This window comes from Sceloporus occidentalis, unplaced genomic scaffold (genome assembly GCF_023333645.1).
Source record: "Sceloporus occidentalis isolate IW3139 unplaced genomic scaffold, rSceOcc1.0.p SCAF_14, whole genome shotgun sequence".
NCBI classification, from domain to species: domain Eukaryota; kingdom Metazoa; phylum Chordata; class Lepidosauria; order Squamata; family Phrynosomatidae; genus Sceloporus; species Sceloporus occidentalis.
The window spans coordinates 10,466,065-10,486,547 of NW_028316994.1; the positions used below are offsets into that span (position 1 = coordinate 10,466,065).

The 20,483-nt window shown below is 43.5% G+C and overlaps 1 protein-coding gene across 1 annotated transcript; it reads left to right on the top strand.

The window, feature by feature from the left end:
- Positions 1-1,687: 1,687 nt before the first annotated feature.
- LOC149303874 (uncharacterized) lies at positions 1,688-19,497 on the top strand. Its single transcript, XM_089480955.1, has 4 exons — positions 1,688-1,896; positions 9,245-9,347; positions 11,760-11,873; positions 13,117-19,497. Exons 2-4 carry the CDS (start codon positions 9,314-9,316, stop codon positions 16,413-16,415), a joined length of 3,447 nt encoding a protein of 1,148 aa, XP_089337081.1. The 5' UTR covers positions 1,688-1,896; positions 9,245-9,313; the 3' UTR covers positions 16,416-19,497.
- Positions 19,498-20,483: the final 986 nt, after the last annotated feature.

Consider the following 20,483-nt stretch of genomic DNA (forward strand, 5'->3'; position numbering starts at 1 on the left):
AAGAAGTTGGTAGCATGAGCTTTCGTAGACTTAAGTCTACCTTCTCAGGTACAGTTACTCTCTCTTTTAATTTTCCCATCCTTTATTTGTTTTGCTGCACTTTCAACCCATCATTACTTTGCAATTCTGCCTATTACTATTGATTGGGATCTTTAGTTTCCTTTGTTTTCTCTTTCTTCAATATTCTTTGAGACTATTCTTTTCTTTTCTCTAGCCTCCTTAACATCAGTCAACCTACCTTATTAGTTTCCTTTCTTCTCCTTCTCTTTCCCCTCTAATTTATTCCCTACCTAACCAGTCTTCTTTTCCTTAATACTCATGACCTTCTTCTTCTATGTCATCTCCATCTCCTCCACTTCCAACTTGTCCTCTTGACCCTTCCACTTTTTCCTTCTTTCTCCCTTCTCTCCTGCTTTCACTTACCTTCTCACTTACCATTTCTTTCACTTACTTTCCCCTTTTCCTTATCTCTTTCTTCTTTCTATTTCTCACTTCTTAATTTCTTTATTTCTTAATAAAGATGCAGTCAGTCTCGAAGACCACGCTAAAGCCTCACAGCCCGAAAGTCTCAAAGGTGCTACAAGATTCCTTTGAAGAGTGCTGCAGAAGAGTGCTGAAGACACCAGGGACAGCCAGGAAGACAAACAAATGGGTTCTCAAACAGATTAAGCCCAAATTCTGCTTGGAAGCCAGGATGACTAAAGGGAGGCTGTCGTATTTTGGCCACATCACAAGGAAAAATGAATTGTTAGAAAGGACATAGATGCTAGGAAAGTTGGAAGGATGTAGAAGGAGAGGGAGACCTCATGCAAAAGCCAATAGGGAATCATTGGGTCTGAACAGACAGGCCAAAATAAAGCTGCTTTGGGTCACTTTGGAGGTATGCTGTTTAAATGATGCATGAGTCCTTAGAGGCCGGAAGCTGTGCCAAAGCCACGCTCCAGATCTAAAGACTGGAGTGCAGCTTTAGCGCAGCTTCTGGCCTCTTAAGATGTGTGTGTCATTTAAACAGCATACCTCTAAAGTCACCCGAAGCAGCTTTATTTTGGTCTGTCTGTTCGGGTCCATTGTTTAATAGAATAGCTATAATTAAGAATTTCTATCCTGCCTTTCTCCCACAATGGGATTCAGGGCGCCTTGTTATTGATTCTAACTTATGGTGATCCTATCACAGATGTTGCCCTTGCCTTTCTGAGGCCGAGAGAGTGTGCCTCTCAGGGATTCTGGTGAGTTTTGCAGAACCCACCCACATCCTTTGCCTCATCTGCTGTTAGAATCACAGGATCTCCCAGGGCTTGGAAATATCTGGGGACCATGGTTATTTCTTAATAGAATAGCTATAACAGACAATCTGAAAAAAGTCAGATATTTGAAACACTTCTTCCCCCAAGCGTTTTGGATAAGGGATTTGAACGGTGGGCTGCAAGTCTGGAGACCAGTGTATCCCTATAGACAGATATTCCCCAATGTCTCCCTAAGAGCAAATATTCCCCTATGTGTCCCTAGGGGCAAATATTCTGCAATGTCTCCTTATGGGGAAGTCCTGCCATGTGTTCCAGTGCCTCCTCTCTAGAAGTGAAATGGTTAAGCACCATAGAGAAAGAAAGAGAGAGGGAAAGAGCCGGGCTTCCTCCTCCTGCTGCTGCTGCTCTCCTTTCTTTTGCCAGCAGCAGCGGAAGAGGGGAGCTGTGCAAGAGGCCACTTCCTCCCAGCCTCCTGCTGCCTCTGAGCTGGAGGTGTCAAAGGAGCCTGGGGGCAGCCCCTTTGCCTCTATGGGCTGCAAGGGCAGTGCCCCCCAGCAGTGGCTCTCTCTGGAGCCACCAGCTTTTGAGCCTGGGGCAGCTGCAAAGGGCACTGGAGCAGCAGCCAGAGCTGGGAAACAAATGGGAGCATGTGGTCAGTATGTTTTTGCATTTTGCAGACAAAAGAGGGCTGTCTGGGTTGCTATTATTATTACTGTTGTTGTTATTAAAGTCTGGTTGTTGGTTGGTTTGCAAACAAAAGATGGGCTGGGTTGGCCCTTTTGTGGATGAGAAATGGTGCTCTACATTATGCATTCTTATTTTGTTTCATTTTTTTGCCGCCTTTCTCCCCAAAAAGGGACCCAAGGTGGCTCACAAGATTAAAAACACCTTAAAAATAATAAAAAACAATTAAAATAACCTAGTTATTTTATTATATATTAAATATGTTATCTATCTATCTGTAACATATAATATAATATAAAATACGTTATATATAATATTACACAGACATATATATATATGTAATAAGTACATATAATATAATAGATAAATATTATATATATATATATATATATATAAACTGGGTTATTTTAATTGTTTTTATAATAATATATAATATATATATTAATATATATATTATATATTAAAACAGTTAAAATAACTGTCAATTATATATTATTATATTATATTATATTATATATTATGTATATTATTATGTATTTATTATATATTAAAACAGTTATAATAACCATGGGCTGGAATTTTAATACCATAATCGTGGGATGGCATTTTCCTATGGGGTGTTTGCTTGTTTTATATATATATATATATATATATATATATATATATATATCTGTTTGTGTGTGTGTGTGTGTGTGTATTTTAGTAGTGTCTGTTGTAGTTGTGGGAAGGAAGTGCAAAGGCAGGCTTGCTGTTGAGGATAAAGAAAACAAAAATAATGGCCACAGAGAACCTACATAAATTCAACCAAGACCATGAAGAAATTGAAATAGCTGAAGATTTCCCGTACTTTGGCTCAAACATTGATCAGAAAGGAGACAGCAGTCAAGAAATCAGCAGAAGATGAAGAATGGGAAGAGCGCCTGCGAAAGAACTGGAAAAGATTCTAAAATGCAAAGATAAAAAACTGAGCACAAAAAATTAGAACCGTACAAGGCTTTGTATTTCCTGTTATCATGTATGGGTTCAAAGATATAGCTGTGTTAGTCTGTAGAATCAGTATGTAGAGAGATCTGGTAGCACCTTTGAGACTAACTGAAAGAAAGAAGTTGGCAGCATGAGCTTTCGCGGACTTAAGTCTACTTCCGCAGGTGCATGCATGGGTGTGACAGCTGGACAATTAAGAAATGAGATAGGAGGAAAATCAATTCGTTTGAGATGTGCTGCTGGAGAAGAGAGCTGAGGATGCCATGCACAGCCAAAAAGACAAACAAATGGGTCCTTTAACAGATCAAGCCAGAACACTCCTTGGAAGCTAAGATGATCAAATTGAGGCTATTGTACTTTGGCCACATCAGGAGAAGACATGGATCACTAGAAAAAACAATAATGCTGGGAAAGGTGTAGGGATGTAGAAAGGGAGGAAGGCTGCATACTAGATGGAGGGACTCTATTAAGGAGGTCATGGGTATGACTTTGCTGGACCTAAGCAGAACAGTGGATGATAGGGGGTCTTGGAGACCTCTTATCCATGGGTCGAGATTGACTTGAGGGTTGTTAAAAACAACATCAACTTGTAGTTTTTAATCACAGAATCTTAAAAGTTGGAAGCAACCTTAAGGGCCATCAAGTTCAACAGTAATGTATGTATCCTGTTTTTGCTCGATGCTTTGAATTGCTTTTAAAACTTTTGTTGTAAAGTCTTTTAAATTGCTTTTATTTGTTAGCCACCTTGGGCCCCATTCCAGGAGAAAAGTGGCTTACAATGAAATAAATCACTGAGTAAATAAATAAGGATTTTACATAGTAGCATAAATCACAGAGTTGGAAGCGACCTCATGGGTCATCTAGTCCGACCCCCTGTCATTAAAAAAAGAAATAAAATGAAAAAGTGGTGGTTTCTCCAGCACTTAGAAAGGTTTATAATTCCAGATTGTTTGACATCAATTATGTTTTAAACCTTGTGTCACGCTCACAGCCAAGATTATATGCAAAGTGGTCTTATCCTGATTCCTCTAAAGCACAGCTTTATGTTCCAGGAAGTATTTGAACCCTGCTCTCAGAGTTGTAGTCTGATGCTCAAACCATATCCCTGTTTCCTCCAAAGCCCAGCCTACTGGGCTTAATCCTAAGTAAACTTCCATAAAGTTTTTAGGCTAAGACGTGGGTTTACACCTCTACCTATCAAGGATCATAGGCTGCATCTGCAATACAGAAATAAATCAGTTCAGCATCACTAACTGCCATGGTTCAGTGCTATTAAATTCTAGGAATTGTGCTTTTGCGAGACATTTAGCCTTCTCTGTTGGAGCGCTCTGGCACCACAACAAATTACAAATCCCAGAACTCCATAGCACTGTACCATGGAAATTAAAGTGCCGTCAGACTAGATTATTTCTGCTCTGCAGATGCAGCCATAGCTGAGAGAAATAACACTGCTTATATCTTGTGTTAGTGATTCAAACTCTGCAGCTAAATACAGGTCTCCCATTTATTCTGAATTTATTGCTGCAAAATTGATTGCATGTGTGTATTTTTGGGGAGGGCAAGAGAAATGGGTGGAGGGAGGGCTGCTAAGGCTGGAGGAAATTCCTATCAAAAATGGGATACAACTTTTGCAGTAGCTTAGATGTGAATCCAACATGGTCTTCCCTCCTCTTCCCATACTGCGCATTTAATCTTTTGATCCATTTTAGATTGTAGTCTCTTTGGGACAAGGTCTTGTTTTTTTCACTTGATGTTCTATGAAGGATGATAGAACTAATACTACTTAGCTCTTCATATGCACCTCTTCTCTCTCTTCCTTTCTTATCCCAAAGGTGTCTTCCAAAAGTCTTGGGGCACTACTACTGTTGGTCTTGTGCAAGAGCATAGAGATCATAGTCTAATGGCAGCACATGTATTTTGCATGGAGGAGATGTGCTTGCTGGCACTCTCAGTTGCAAAAGATGTATAGGAGTTCAAAAAGATGATAGAAGGACTACAATAGTAGGAAAACATGTGGAATAGCAGGATTGGGAAGGTCTCATTCAGAGGTCTTACTGCTCAGATGAAAAGGCAAGCTATTATCCTGCCACTGAATGCTGGGGACTTCATTTCCTATCATCCTTGACCATTGGTGATGCAGATGGGACTAATGATACTTGTTGTCCAAATAAATATCGAGGGTGACCAGTTGGATAAAGAGTAGCAAGGCAGCTTCTTACACCATGATATTTGTTATCCTTTTGGAGTATACCTGCTTGCTTTTTTTAAAAAAATGAATATTTTAAATTAATTTTCACATACACTTAAACAAAAGTATAAAACACAAAAGACGAAAAAATATTTGCGCACATATCTAACAGGTGTTTACCTGCTATCGTGACAAATCTTTTATCTCTCTCTGCACCCTCCACCCCCGCAAATTGTGTCAGGGCCCCAACACATCCAAGTTACAAAGATAGCATCAGTTAGGTGTGTATGTTGCTTCCAGGCATGAAGAAATCACAGGAGGAGGACTTTGTATCTGGACTTGGCTCCCTGCAGTTGGCAGCTCAATAGATCCTGGCTGCAAAAACTGAGTTTAGTGGTAGACTATAGTAGACAAATGTAAAATCAGGATCTGCTCTTTAGATGTATGAATTTGATAAAACAAGAACATTGTCCGAGTCCTTCATGATTTTCCATTTACACTGCAGCTTGAACTAAGGGCTCAGGTTGTGTAAACTTGTTGCTTTGAATGAGTGAATCCACCCGTACTGCTGTCTTCTTCTTTTCTGACTCCCTTCCATTTTACCAAGTGTTATTGTCTTTTCCAACGTTATGTTATCTCATGTTATGTCATGATATGTCCAAAGTATGACAGCCTCAGTTTAGTCATCTTGGCTTTTAATGAGAGTGCAGGCCTGATTTGCTCTTGGACCCATTCCTTTCTCTTTTTAGAGACCTGTGGCATATATAGAACTCTTGTCCTCATCACATTTCAGATGAGTTGAGTCTCTTCCTATCAGCTTTCTTCACTGTCCAGGTGAAGAAAGAAATTAGAACCACAAACAGAAATTAGAAATTTGGCATGGAGAATCTTGACTTTGGTATTCAGTGATACATTATTATACTTCATAGCTGCCCGTCTTAGTCTTCTTTTTATTTCTTGACTCCAATCCCCATTTTGATGAATGACTGAACCAAGGTGTAGAATATCTTGAGCTATTTCAGTGTCTTCATTACCCTCTTTAAAGTTATGTAAATCCCCTATGGTCATTTATTTATGTTTGTTTTCTTGTATATTCAACTGTAGCCTGACTTTTGCATTTTCTTCTTTAACTTTCATCAGTAATCTTTCCAAGTCTGGATGGTGCGATGCATAGAGCTCTCTTGATGGGTTTAGTTTCAGCTCCATCACAGTAGTATTCCTTTCATTCCTCACATAGGGCACTGTGATTTTGTGGGAGCAGTAGATAAACTTAAAATTGACCCCCCCCCCCCCCACACACACATACACTCCTGCTTGGGTTTCTGTACTAGTTTGAAAACAATTCAGGAGTTAAAGCAGCTTGAAAGAGTCTGGAAACCAAGCCTTATGAGGAATGTTTGAGGGTATATGTTTAGTTTGGAGAAGAGAAGATTGAGAGGTGACATGATAGCTTTCTTTAATTATCTAAAGGGATGTTATATAGAAAATGGAGAAAGCTTGTCTGCTGCACTAGAGATTATGCCACAAACCAATGGGTTCAAATTACAAGAACAGAGATCCTACCTACACATTGGGATGAACTTTTGTTTTTACTGGAAGAGCTGTTTGACAGTGGAATAGATTGCCTTAGAGGTGGTGGGCTCTTCATCTTTGGAGGTCTTTAAACATAGATTGGCTGAGTCTCTTTCAGGAGTGCCACACTTGTATTTTTCCTGCATGGCAGGTATTGGAGTAGATAGCCTTGTGGACCCTTTCAGCTCTAAGAGTGTATGATTCTTTGAACTGTTTCTGTCTGGTGTCAAAGTGGTAGGAGACATTTGACTGTTTCTCCCAGAGGTTCAAGATGCTTAAGGTTGGCCTTGCATCTGGCAGTACAGTTATGTAGGAGAGGAGAAGAAGCACTTCATGGTACCTTGGCAGTTTGAGGCTGGGAAAAGATACAAAGGCTGTGAATGGGCTGGGGTAAATTAACTTTCCTCTTATACTAACCAGCTTGCACCATTCTCATAGCTGTTGGGGAGTGAGATGGATCATGTTTGCACACTGGTTTCTTTGTTTGCTTCTACACGATATAACCCTTGTGAGTACCATTAGACTTGTCCCGAGGGAATGCACACCAGTCCAGCTGTGCAGATTTAGCTTGCCAGCCAGGCATAGTCAAGGTAGCATTTGTTGTTAGGGGCCCAGTTTTCCCATTGGCAGTGCGGGGTTCCTGGATACCATTAGCGAAAGGGCTGGGATGCTTCCCTGCTGTATATCATCTGCTGGATCATTTACTCTTTTTAAATTATTATTGTGATCATTTACTCCTAATAAAACTTATCATTAAATACCAAAGTAAGAACTAAGAATCACTCAGGCCATAGTGCTTCTGATTTGTATGTATGGTTGTGAAACTTGAACAGAAAGCTGAATTAAGGGAAATGACTCATCTGAAATGTGGTGTTGGAGAAAAGTTGTATAGATACCATGGACAGCTCAAAAGACAAACCTGTGGGTTTTAGACCAAATCAAGCCAGAACTCTTACTAGAAGTGAAGATGACTACAACTGAGACTGTTATACTTGGGACATATTGTGAGATCACTTGTTGGAAAACACGATAATGCTGGGAAACATAGAAGGGTGTAGGAAAAGAGGAAGATAATATTACAGGTGGATTGACACCTGTCAATCAAGGAAGCCGAAGCCCTAAGTTTTCAATTATTATTATTATTATTATTATTATTATTATTATTATTAACCTTTATTTATAAAGCGCTGTAAATTTACACAGCGCTGAACATACAATCTTTTTAATTGGACGGTTCCCTGCCCTAAGGCTTACAATCTAAAAAGACACAACACAAAAGGAGAAGGGGAAGGGGATGAGGGCCAACAGTTCAAGACCTGAGGAAGGTAGCTGATGACCAGGAATCTTGGAGATCTCTCATTTGCAGGGTCGCCATAAATTGAAGTCAACTTGGCGGCAAATAACAACAACAAACAAAGCTTATCTTATAGCAGCAATGTTTTTGGCACCGAATGAAGTTTTGTGGAGTCCTGGAGCTATGTCCAGTTCCAGATCAGAATAGAACAGATGGCAACAGTTTTGAGAGTGTTCAGCCTTGCAATTTGGTGAGATTAACAGCCTGGCTGTAGGCTGTAATTCAAAGGAAGGAAATGGCAAAACCACCTTGCAGTGTTCCTTGCTTAAGAAAACCCTATGAAAGTTATGAAGTTACTGTAAGTCAACAGGCAATTTGAAAGCAGACACACACACACACACACACACACACACACACACACCAGCCTGATCCCGTGCATTTTCTCCCTAAACTACTCAAATAGGACACAAAATGTTGTGGTCATAACAGAAACATACAGAGATCCAGAAAGTGGCTGGGGAAAAAGAGGAAACAAGTAACTTCCCCCACATAAAGCACTGGGCCCCTGGCTTGTGTGAAGGTTGTGGAGCAAGTTCAGCACTTTAACCAGTAATAATCCAACCCTGTCTCTATGGATGGTTAATTACTAGGTAGTCACAGCTAAATGCTTCCTCTTGGGACATTGCCACCTTGCTATCTGGCTTGGCTAGGACCAAAGCATGATGATAAGAGAAGTATTTGGATAAATCATTATTTGTCCACTAATCAAAGCAGGTGTCGTTTTAGAACAGGAGTGGGCAAAGTGTGGGCTGTGGGTTGCATGATGCCCTCATGAACTGTTTTTGTAGCCTCAAGGCCTCCTAGAGGTCAAATGTTTTTGACTGCAGAATGTCCAAAAATAACCTTTAGGGGATATGGAGAACATTTCCACCACATTTGGTGGACCACTGGACTGCCATGATGTCAAAACAGTTTTTTTGTGATTTTATTTTTGCATCTAAATGCCCTAAAGTGCCCTCTAGAGCCCCAGGAAGGACCAAAAACGTGTTGAGAATGCCACCATGTCCCCTTGAGGGCATTTGTGGGCAACAATTTATTTTTGTTTTTGTTTTTGAAGGTGTGGTGAGGGTGTGTAACCCCCTAGCCTCCCACAGTTGCCCAACCCTGCTTTAGAAACTCAGCATGGCATTCTTCATCTAGGTAAACTGCTATTCCAACCCTGCTTCAACTGGAGGGACCATTTTGCTACCCAAGAGTGAGGCTCTTTCTTTGTTTCAGATGATGTTGATCCTGCCACCTGAAGTACTATAGACTACAGGTCCAGAGAGCTGGCACAGGGAAGAAGCCATGCAGGAGAATTTGGAAACTGATGCCACATTGGGTATGTCCATAGCTCGCTGTATATTTTTGTTTAGCTTTTAGGCTCAGCTGTGCCCAGAAGACTTGCAGAAAATAAGTGTGCCTTGAAAATGTTCCAAAAATAAGGAGATTACTACATGCGGCATTTAAGCTGCAACTAGAACTGGGAAAAAATGTCTTTGGAAATACTTAGCTGCTGTGTCCCTGAAGTCTGGTTAGGATGTCCCTTTTCATGACTGGTGGAAACTCATCAATGACCTCCCAATCACACAAGTCCCCAGGTGCAAAATGCTGCTATTGGGCAGTTGCGATATTGGCAGTCGTGGTGTCACATGCTCCTCTTCCTGTCCTATTCCCAAGCAGGCTGGTTGCCTTTATCTCCCCCCCCCCCAATGTCTTTTCACCTATTTTTAAAACGTACATTGCAGTAGCAGAGCTCCAAAGTTGCATGAAAAAGTTAAAATAAAAAGAAATTAAAATAAACCCCAAAGGGATACTCAGTAGGGCATAGGGCAGATTGGTGGGGTTAAGGGAGAGTCAGGAAGGGAGTGCAATGGCAGTAGCAGCCGCAGTTGTGTGATTGCAAAGACATGTGATATTGGTTGTTTTAAACCTGGTATGTTTCCATCTATTTTAGACTGACACAATTATGTACTAAGGATTGTCAGAGCATAAATGGTATCCAAAGAAAGAGGAGTCCACTTGGCAAGGACCACCTTTGGTAAATGCCTTGTGGAAAAGACTTCAGGAGCATGTGGCACCACCTGGGTGGCTTCTTCAGATGACCTCAGCAACGAGAGGGCTCTATAGAAGAGATAATCTGGTCCCATGGTCTTGGATCTGTAGAAGAGAAGGTGGTGTCCTAGATAACCTGGTCCCATGGTATTTAGGTCTTTATGGACTAAAAGGAAATCCTTAAGTTTCATGTTGGTGTGCTGTAGAGCAGGGTTGGGAACAGTTTGCCTTTTCAGATGTTGCTGGACTGCAGCTCCCAGTGTTCTCATCATGAGCGATGCTTGCTAGGGCTGCTAGGAGGTGCAGTCTAATAGCAGCTGGTAGGCTGCATGATTCCTGCTATAAAGTCTTACATATGTGTAAGAACATGCTAACCACCAAATGTTTTGATCTGTAACTCCCATTAGCCTCAGATAGCATGGCAAGTGGTTGGTCAGTGATATGAAAGTGGTAGTCCAGAAATATCTGAAGCTCTTTCTGGTGAGGGAAAGTTGGATTAGAATATCTGATGAGTAAATGTTTAAAGAGAGGATTAAAAATTATTTTTTTACATTTAAAAAGATTAAAATTTAATTAAAAAAAATTAAAGAGAGGATTGGTTCTGTAAACCAGGGCCTCATGATTGTCTGCCAATCTCTAAGGGGGAGTGACATCTAGTGGAGAGAGTGGTTGACAGCAAAACAGCAAAATCTTCTCCTGTACTCACCAGCCTTGGGTCCAAGTCATTGCTGGTATAAGGACCTGTTATATGGAGACATATACAAAAAATTAATAAAGATTAATCATTTTCCCAACTCTCTTGCTTCAGGGATTCCTTTCATGTGTATTGACCAACTGGAGCAGTGGCCCTCAGCCTTTGGTCCATTTAATGTTTTACATCTGAACTCCTAGCATCTCTGACATCTCTGGAAGTTGAAACTTCTGGATTAACGAAGGTTGAAACCATTGCACTGGAGATGAAGTCCTGTTCTGAACCTCTATCGTTTGCTTAGGTTGCAGATGTCCTGTATTTGTTGCATATATCTCAGATTTAGTTCATGCAAGACACCAAATGGGCCTGTAACCTGCTCCCCCCTCTACCTGGACCATGTTCTCTGTGGGCTTGCAGCTATATATTACGGAAGTAGTGATAGTGATAATCAGTAGCATCTTTCAGAAAGGTTTGTTAACCATTATGAATCTCCTCCTAAACTGAAGAACCACAAAGATCCCTAGAATACAAAGGTGGGAAACAGACTGCCCAAAGCGATCGGTCTCCCGCCGCCCTAGTTTGCTCCACGGGGAAGCCGCAGTCTTCAGACCGTGGGGCTTCCCCGCGGAGCAAAAAGAACCCTTAAAAGACGGGTTCTTTATGTGCCGCGTTTGTGATGCTGCAATGCGCCAATGGCGCACTTGCGACATCACAAGCGCGCCGGGATGTGTGAATGCTAGGTGTCTGTCACATCAAAATGGCAATGCCCATGTAGACAGGGTGCCGCCATTTTGACGTCCTGGCGATGTACTAGGGTTAGGGAGCGTCTAAAAACTACGCTCCCGGGCAACCCTAGTACATCGTCAGGACATACTAAAAGGCCCATGTAAACAAGGCCAAAATGAAATATTTTTATACAGCTTGTAGCTTGACAACCCAAACAGTGTTAGAGCCCAGAGTGTTCTGATGCCTTGGTTCACTTTTCTGTTCTTAATGCTGTGTTCTCAGATCACCCAGAAAATACTCCTCCTGCTGGCTCCCAAATCCCAGGAATGAAGGCATGTGCCCCTGATGGTCTTGAAGTTTTGGAGGAAGAAAAGACACCGAGAGTCACCCATGCAGGTGGGAAATATGGAAGTGGACAGACTTGTCTTGAAACAAAGGGGTGGAAGATCCACACCTTCCTTCCTCTCATTCATAACCAGAACAACTTCAGCTCATTTTCCCCCTTAAAGATGAAGATTTCCCCCCCCCCCCCAACAAATCTCCTTCCACCTTGTTTGTTAAACTACAAAATGTCACATTCCGGCCATAACATGTGATAACATTTCCCTTCCTAATGCAGCTTCCTTCATTTCTAGTTGTTTCTTTCTGTTTCCTCGTGACCTCTAACTTCATTGCTTTTCATAGAATTCTAGGTTAATCAGTTTGCAGATGGATGAATCTAGGAGGAGTTGTAATAGTACTACATGGAAGGGAGTCTTGAATGTGCAGAAGATAAATCCCTCTCCCCCCAGTTCACTAACTAGTCTGGTTTGGAAGTGGAGATATCTGTCCCTTCCTCCTTATCTAGTGATTGACTGGATGCTGAAAATAGTGTAGAATCAGGGTCCCCCCAGCAAAGGAATGCTGGAAGTGAAGTTTCCTGACCTTACTGGAGGGGACCCCCTGATATCAACTATGTTGAAGCGCTACACAATTGGCATGGATAATCCTGGGCTAGATTAACCCTAGTGTGACTTGGCAGAAGTCAGTGTCATATACTTAATGGAATCTTCTCCCATACATAATGACTGACGTCCTGTTAGTTACTTATAGAAGGAGCCCTTGTGGAGCGGTGGTTAAATGCCCGTCCTGCAGCCACAACATTGTGAGTTTGATCCCAGGGTTCCAAGGTCCACTCAATCTTCCATCCTTCCGTAGGTCGGTAAAATGAGTACCCAACTTGTTGGGGACAATTGGTTTACAGATTGTAAACCACATAGAGAGTGCTGAGTTCACTATTAAGTGGAATAGAAATGTAAATTCTGTTGCTATTGCTACTCCTTCATAAGTCATTTTTTCTTTTGGCTTTGTTTTTAATAGAAGTCTGATGCATTTAACTGCTGTAAATTGTATATCCCAGCATCCTGCAATCCATGTATAAAAAAATCAGTGGATATAGGGGGCTGACTGTATTAACTAAGTAAATGTACAAATAAATACAGTGGGCACGAGCCCCTTACTTCAAATGGGGCTTGAGCTTACACATTTTTTTCTTACTTGGGGGGGGGGGTCCCTGAACGGATCCCTCACGTAAGAGAAGGGCTCACTGTAAGTACATCCCAGTCTCTTCCCTGATTCATTCTTTCTCTTTCCTTGTCAGATGATGGTGAGATGGCAGAACCCTTGAAGGACGAAGAGGAGGAGGAGGAGGAGGAGGAAGAGGAAATGGGTGTCTTATATATTGAGCCCCGAAGCCATCTTGGGAAGCAGGGCTTGCCAGTGGCCACTTCAACACCTCCACCCCGTGGAAAGGGAGAGCGCCCTTACCCCTGCAGTGAGTGTGGGAAGGCCTTCAGCCAATGGTCCAAGCTGGTGCGCCACAGGCGCATCCACACTGGGGAGCGCCCCAACACCTGCACTGACTGTGGCAAGTCCTTCACGCAGAGTTCCCACCTGGTCCAGCACCGGCGGACCCACACAGGGGAGAAGCCCTACGTCTGCGGTGACTGTGGCAAGGCCTTTTCCTGGAGTTCCAACTTGGCTCAGCACCAGCGCACCCACACGGGCGAGAAGCCCTACGTCTGCCGGGAGTGCGGCAAGGCCTTCTCCCAGAGCACCAACCTCATAAAGCACCAGCGCAGCCACACTGGTGAGAAGCCTTACCACTGCCCAGAGTGCCCCAAAAGTTTCTATCGCTCCTCAGACCTCATCCAGCACCAGATCACCCACACAGGCGAGCGCCCCTTCAAGTGCGAAGAGTGTGGGAAGGGGTTCACCCAGAGTGCCAACCTGGTCAAGCACCGGAAGATCCATGCTGGGGAGAAGCCCTTCCGGTGCAACGACTGTGGCAAGACCTTCATCCAAAGCTCTGAGCTCATCCAACACCAGCGCACCCACTCGGGGGAGAAGCCCTACCAGTGCCAGGAGTGTGGCAAACGCTTTGGCCATGGGGCTACTCTAGTCAAGCACCAGCGGCTCCACATGGGGGTTGAGCCTTACCGCTGCGGCGACTGTGGCAAAACCTTTGGACTAAGCTCGGCCCTGGAGCGGCACCGGCGATGCCACAGTGAGAGCCGCCCATATGCCTGCACTGAGTGTGGCCAGAGCTTCTCTTTGGCCTCCAACCTCACCCTCCATTCCCGCATTCACCGGGGTGAGAAGCCCTATCGATGTGCTGACTGTGGCAAGTGCTTTGGCATGAGCTCCACTCTCATTCGCCATCAGCGTATCCACACAGGTGAAAAGCCCTATGCATGCCTTGACTGTGGCAAGGCCTTCGTTCGCAGCTCACACCTCACTCAGCACCGCCGGACGCACACTGGTGAGCGGCCATACCACTGCGAGGAGTGTGGCCGACGCTTCTCCCAGAGCTCCAACCTCATTACCCACCAGCGCATCCACATGGAGGAACGGCCCCATGTCTGCCACGGCTGTGGGCGGCGTTTTGCTCAGGAGGAGGAACTGCAGCGCCACCAGCAGGAGGAGAAAGAGAAATGTAGCGCGCGAAAAAGAGAATCTAAAGAGTCAGAGAGTGACATATGTGAGAAGAGTGGTGAGGATGGCCATGTGCTGGCACTTTGTCAAGAGAGCAGTGTAACCTGTGCCATATGTGGGCTGGACTGCAAAGATGTTGCTACACTGGGTCAGCATCAGGAGATCCATGGTGTCCACCTCTGTAACCTTTGTGGGCAGACCTTCCAAGACAGTGCAGGGTTAGTGCACCACCGAGAAAGCCATACATCCTATATCTGTACTGAGTGTGGGAGAAGTTTTGGTGATGCCCATGCCTTGGCCTGCCATCAGGAGAATCATGAATCATTGATCTGTGGCATATGTGGCCAGAATTTCAAGGATAGCTTGACCTTGGCACACCATGAGGAAACCCACTCACTGCTGAACCGCAGGACATTTGAAGGGAATTGTGTCAAGAGTAAAGCACGTGTTCTGCACAACAAGAGCGGGAAGTGCTTTAAGGGGAACCCAAAGCTTAGGTTTGACCAGAAATCTTGTAAGGATCTTGTATGTAGTGATTCCCTGGAAAGTTTTGCAGTTGGGGCTGTTCTGGTGGAGCATCAGGAAACACAAGCTTGTGTCTGTCTGGAATGTGGAGAGAGCTGCCAGGATCGTTTGGCACTGGCGGATCACTGCCAGAGTCATGGCAGACTCCACTGTTGCTCTGAATGTGGGCTGTCCTTTACTAAACACACAGCTCTCCACCACCACCAGCTCATCCATTTGCAGGAGAAACTTTACAAATGCTCAGAGTGTGAGCAAAGTTTTGGTGGCATCCTAGCTCTCACTCGACACCAGAAAGAACACACTGGTAAGAGAGTACAACGAGGTGTGCAGTGCCGGCAAAACCTTATGGGCACTACAACCCTGAAATGTCACCAGAGCAGCCCCAAGAAGGACAGTATGGATGGATGTCTTGAACCTGTAGGATCTTTTAACATTGACTCAGATTTTTCTCAGAAGAATCACATGGGGAGGTTTCCCAATAAATGTCTTCTTGCACCTCAAAAAATCTTCCCCAATGGTGAACCCTGCACTGAAAATTCAGTCCCTAGCTCCTGTCAGAGCATGTCACTGGAGGGCCAGCCATTTCAGAGCCAATCAAGTCTTACTGCACAGCAAGGAATCCCTGCAGAAGACAAGGCTCTTGGTAGTGCACCTCAGAGAAGCCCTGCTGAAGAGAAAGCACCCTTGTCTGGGCTTCTCAAGGACAGCTGCATTCTTGCCTCCCAGAAGCAAACTCACATTGAAGAGAAGCCTGGCTCAGATCACCAGGGAGTGAGTCCATTGCAAGAAATCTCTCCTGTCACTCCACCTCATAAAATAACCCCTCCTGGGGAGCGGCCTACTCCAGCTTCCACTGAAATGGCTGCCCTCATCCGGCACCCCAGCCCCAATCCCTACAAATGTCACAACTGCAAGCAGAGTTTTGCAGATGCTACTGGCTTGTCCCACCACCAAATCGACCATAGGAAGGAACGGTTGCTGAAATGTCCTGACTGTGGGAGGGGCTTCCCGGAAAGGCTGGCTCTGATTCGCCACCAGACAGAACACACAGCAGAGAAATCCAGGGGCTCATGGCAAACGCTGCGAAGAAAAAGCAGTCATGGCAAGGAGAGGGACCAGGGGAGTTCTCTGGAATTTGGGGAAAGTTTCACAGAGATCTCAGCCATCCTTTTGCAGAGGAGGAACCATGTCCCTGAAACGGGCACCCGACAGCACTTGAAGAACCATGGGACTGATAGGAAGCGAGATGCAGGAGATGTGCTGGAGCCCTACTTTCATCTTGAATTTGGGAAAAATTCCAACATGGGTGGTGGGTTGGCGCGTCACCATGTACAGCAGGACAGGGGGAAATATTTTGCACATTCTGAGCCTGGGAAGATGTCTAGAAATAGCTCAATATTGTTACAGCATCTCCAGAACCACACGGGAGAGAAATCATAACACCCCAGGAACTGTGGGATATGTTTCAATTCCAGAGAGGTGATGGGTATGGCCCATGAGATTGTGTCTCCTATTGTTCTCTCTCCCCCACTGCTCAGGGTGTATTATGTTGGGGGGCAGGCATATAGACTGATATCATTGGGGTGCTTAGGATTGCCAGGTCTGAAGACATGCATTAAGAGGTAGAGAAGATATTACAGACATTGTTATTAGACTGGAGTATGCAGATGGACAGAATGGAAACAGGATGTTGTAGCAAACGGTGCAGGGTGAGAAATTATTGCTTTCTTTGCCAGCAAAACATAGTGTGTGTCCCCCTGTCCTGGTATCCTTTTCTTTTTTCTCATTTTTCCTGCTTTCCCTCTCTTCCCCTGCCCAACCTCTGGCACCAAACATCTTTTAAGGAATTATGTGAATATCTGTATTGTGGAATGAAGAGGAGATGGCTTGTACAGAATATGGTTCATATTATGTTGAGATGGACTTCCAGAGTGTATGTGAGTGTATGTGAGAGAGAAAGTGTGTGTGTGTGTGTGTACATGTACAGGTACTTATGTACCTGTATTTGAAGACAAGCAAGTAGAAATGGGAATCTTCCAAAAGCCATCTCCCTACCATTTCCCAGGAATGCTGTTCCACCATGGTCATATTTTTTGAAGGATGAGAAACATTTGCTTTCATTGCTGGAAATCCTCCTCCTGTCCAAAATGGCTGCCTTTGACACTTCATGTTGTATCTGCTATTCCTCATATTCATTACCATGTGACATCTTTTGGTCATTTCCTGTTCTGACCACATTAGCAGGATATTGACAGTGGCTTTGGGTAATCAGAGCTTGCTCCCCTTTTCCATGGGTTCTTTTGGTGCTTGCCCAAGTTCAGTGGCATTAGTGAACTGGAATAGTCTGCTACCGCATATCTGCTCCTCCTTAGATTTCTATTCCATGGAATTTTGTAAATCCTAGGAGTGGCGGAGAACATGAAGTTGGGAGGATCTTCTTATGGATGATTTAATCCACAGCTGACCATCATTGGTAGAATTCTGAAAATTGCACAGTCCATTTTAAAAACAGAATTTTGCTTGCCCCCATGATTTCAGAGGTTTTTTTTTTTTAAGTGAAGCAGATTTCTGGGCTTTCAAACCATCAAATGTGTTTCTGACATCACACTCTCTTTTTCTTCCTTATTAGATTTTAAACATACTTCCTATCCCAGTACAATTTTAGTTTAAAGAGCCATTCATTACCAACATCTACCTCACCACTTCAAGCTGGCTCATGTCAGGCAATTTTTATACAAAAAGTGCAGTAGAGAGGATAGGTAAAACTTATCATAGAAAGAACAGTCCATTTGTCAGTGGAACTCCAGGACACAAAGACAGCCATAGTAACAGGTTTCTTAACTTGTCACATAAAACAGATTTTCTGCATCTTAAAAATTATCCTCTGTTGCTGGTACAGCTTTGATTTCAAATTCCTTCTCAATTTTAGTAACTATCTCATCCACTTTGTCTGTGTTGTCCCTTTATCAAAAAGAAAGTAAGTTAAGTAGAGGAGTTGGCTGTTGCATCTCCAGAATCCTTGCCACTTGCTACCTAAAGACTAAGACCCTAGAGACCAGTAGAGGCCACGGGTGGATAACTTACACAACCACATATCAGCCTGAAAACCAGTAATTTTTGTAAGGAGCTAGTTGACATAGCCTGTGGCCCATTAGCAAGAGACTGAAGGTTCTCAAAGCCTTCCAGCTATAGGAATGGTTGATAGCATCATCCCTACACGTGAACCCACAATATACTTGGGCTGAACCTGTGGCAACTCTCAACCTTTCTGTTCTGGGGTTCGAAGTCAAGGGTGAGGAGCATGATGGCAAGATGGCCTTGCAAGAGTGTCCTTTTGTCCTTTCTGCAAGAATCATAGAGTTGGAAGAGACCAGTCCATCACCTGCCATGCAGGATCTCTCACAATGAAAGCATCCCTGAGAGATGGCCATCAAGCCTCTGCTTAAAGACCTCCAAAGAGGGAGACTCCATAATTCTCCGAGGGAGTTTGTTCCACTGTCAAACAGCTCTAACTGTCAGGAAGTTCCTCCTAATGTTGAGCTGGAATCTCTTCCTGTAGCTTGCATCCATTGTTCCATATCCTATTCTCTGGAGCAGCAGAAAACAAGCTTGCCCCATCCTCAGTATGACACCCCTTCAAATACTTAAAGAGGGCTATCATATCACCTCTCAACCGTCTCTTTTAGCACTATTGAAGTCAAGAAGAAATGGTTCCTTCACTTCAGCATGAGTGGCTTCTTCCCTCAAAATGTTGGGCATTGGTTGCCATTTTTAACATGGTTGGATAAGGTTCTGAGGTTTGGCTGCTTGAAGTTCAACGGAGAGATACAGGAAGGCTCTGTGGTTCCTATATGGTTCCTTTATGGTGTCTATAAGCCATCCTATCTGTGATGTCAATAATTTCCATTGCCCTTGGCTTGAATGTGAGATCTTTGGGAAACCCCGACTCCTTTAAGTTTATTGAGGCTGGCTGAGATAAAATGAAGCATTAATTAAATTAATACTTTGCTTTTCCCTTATCTCCCCTTTCTCTGTTCCTCTTTCCCTTCAACCTCCTCACATTATTATTTTTTGGCTAGCTTTCTCAACTTCGTTTTAAACAGTGCAATCCTATGCATCGTTACTGAGAAGTCAGCCCCAATGTATTTGATGGGGATTACTCCAAGGTAGATATACATAGTGTGTTGCTGCCTTAAGCACTCATCTTTTGTAACTCAGGGCTAACCTCTTATTTTCTTGGTGTGTTCCTATACCTGTCTCTCCGCAAGAAGAAGAAAAGATTTTTTCCCTGTATAATCCAAATGATTACTGTGTAGGATCTCACTCTATATTTGTGTCTGTGATATTTTTTCCCCTATGGGTTGGGATTATTGTGGTAGTAAAAATTCATTACCTCTTCCCTGCCCTTGGATTATTTCTGCTTGACGGATTCAGTGGGATGGTTTGTCTCCAAATTTTCCTTGTAATTCTAGGAATGTATCAAACCTGAGACTAATACAAACTCAAAACTGGTTTATGCAAATAGTTTTATGTTGGTGTTGTAATTTTTTTTAAAAAAAAGCAAAATCCCATAATCATCTTAATTTAAAAGCTCTTGTTGTGGAGCTGTAAACTTCAGTGGATCCAGAAGTTGAATGAAAAGTGAAATCAAATGCTAAGACTTCTTATCTGCATATCTGCTGTGCCTCTTTTTCATAGTTTTCAGCTCATGAACACTCAGTAAGGGATTAGAGAGGTAGCTGCTCTTTACCTGCCTATTGCAGACAGGAACACACAGCTATAGTAGGATCAATTTAGTGCACTGTGTACTGCAGACAAGCTAACACTGAAAATCTGCATTTCTCCTGGCTGTCTTCATCCTCTCAGTGCCAGTGCTGCTAAAACATTTCCAGCTGGACAGAGGATAAAGAAGAAAAGGGGGCTGGATGAATGTGAAAAGCCTTTGTCTAAAGGAGCTTCTTTATCAGTGGCCTTGGCGTGGAACAGACCACCTGAAAAGCACGACCTGTTGGCGGCCTAATTTTCTCTGGAAGGAAGCCGCAGCAGCCAAACCGCGCGGCTTCCCTCTGGAGGAAAAAGGACCTGGAAAAACTGGGTTCTTTTTGAGCCGCAGGGGCTGTGTAACAAGTGTGCCACTGGCGCACTTGTCATGTAAGTGCCGCTTGGCAGTGTGTGGATGCTGTGAGGCACTTACGTAACAATGGCGGTGCCGGTGTACACAGGACACCACCATTGTTACGCCTCCCGCACATATTAGAGTTGCCGCGCAGTCCCTAACCCTAGAATCGGCACCGGTACGCCGCTTGTTGGCGGTGTATACCGCACCTTTGTTAACTTTGGTATGCTTGCATTAAAAAAAAACATTTTGATATTAAAAAATGCCCTCTATCAAGGCACCATTTAAAAAAACACTTGTTATTTTTCGTACAGCATACACACTTTTTTAGAAGAAGTGTTCCTTTCTGTGAGATGCAATGTTGAGAACATCTCTGAAACTGATAACAAGCT

Coding starts and splice junctions, on each gene's coding strand:
- LOC149303874 (XM_089480955.1), top strand. CDS start 9,314: ATGCAGGAGAATTTGGAAACTGATGCCACATTGG. Junction 9,348..11,759: donor GGAAACTGATGCCACATTGG/GTATGTCCATAG, acceptor CTGTGTTCTCAG/ATCACCCAGAAAATACTCCT. Junction 11,874..13,116: donor ACCGAGAGTCACCCATGCAG/GTGGGAAATATG, acceptor TTTCCTTGTCAG/ATGATGGTGAGATGGCAGAA.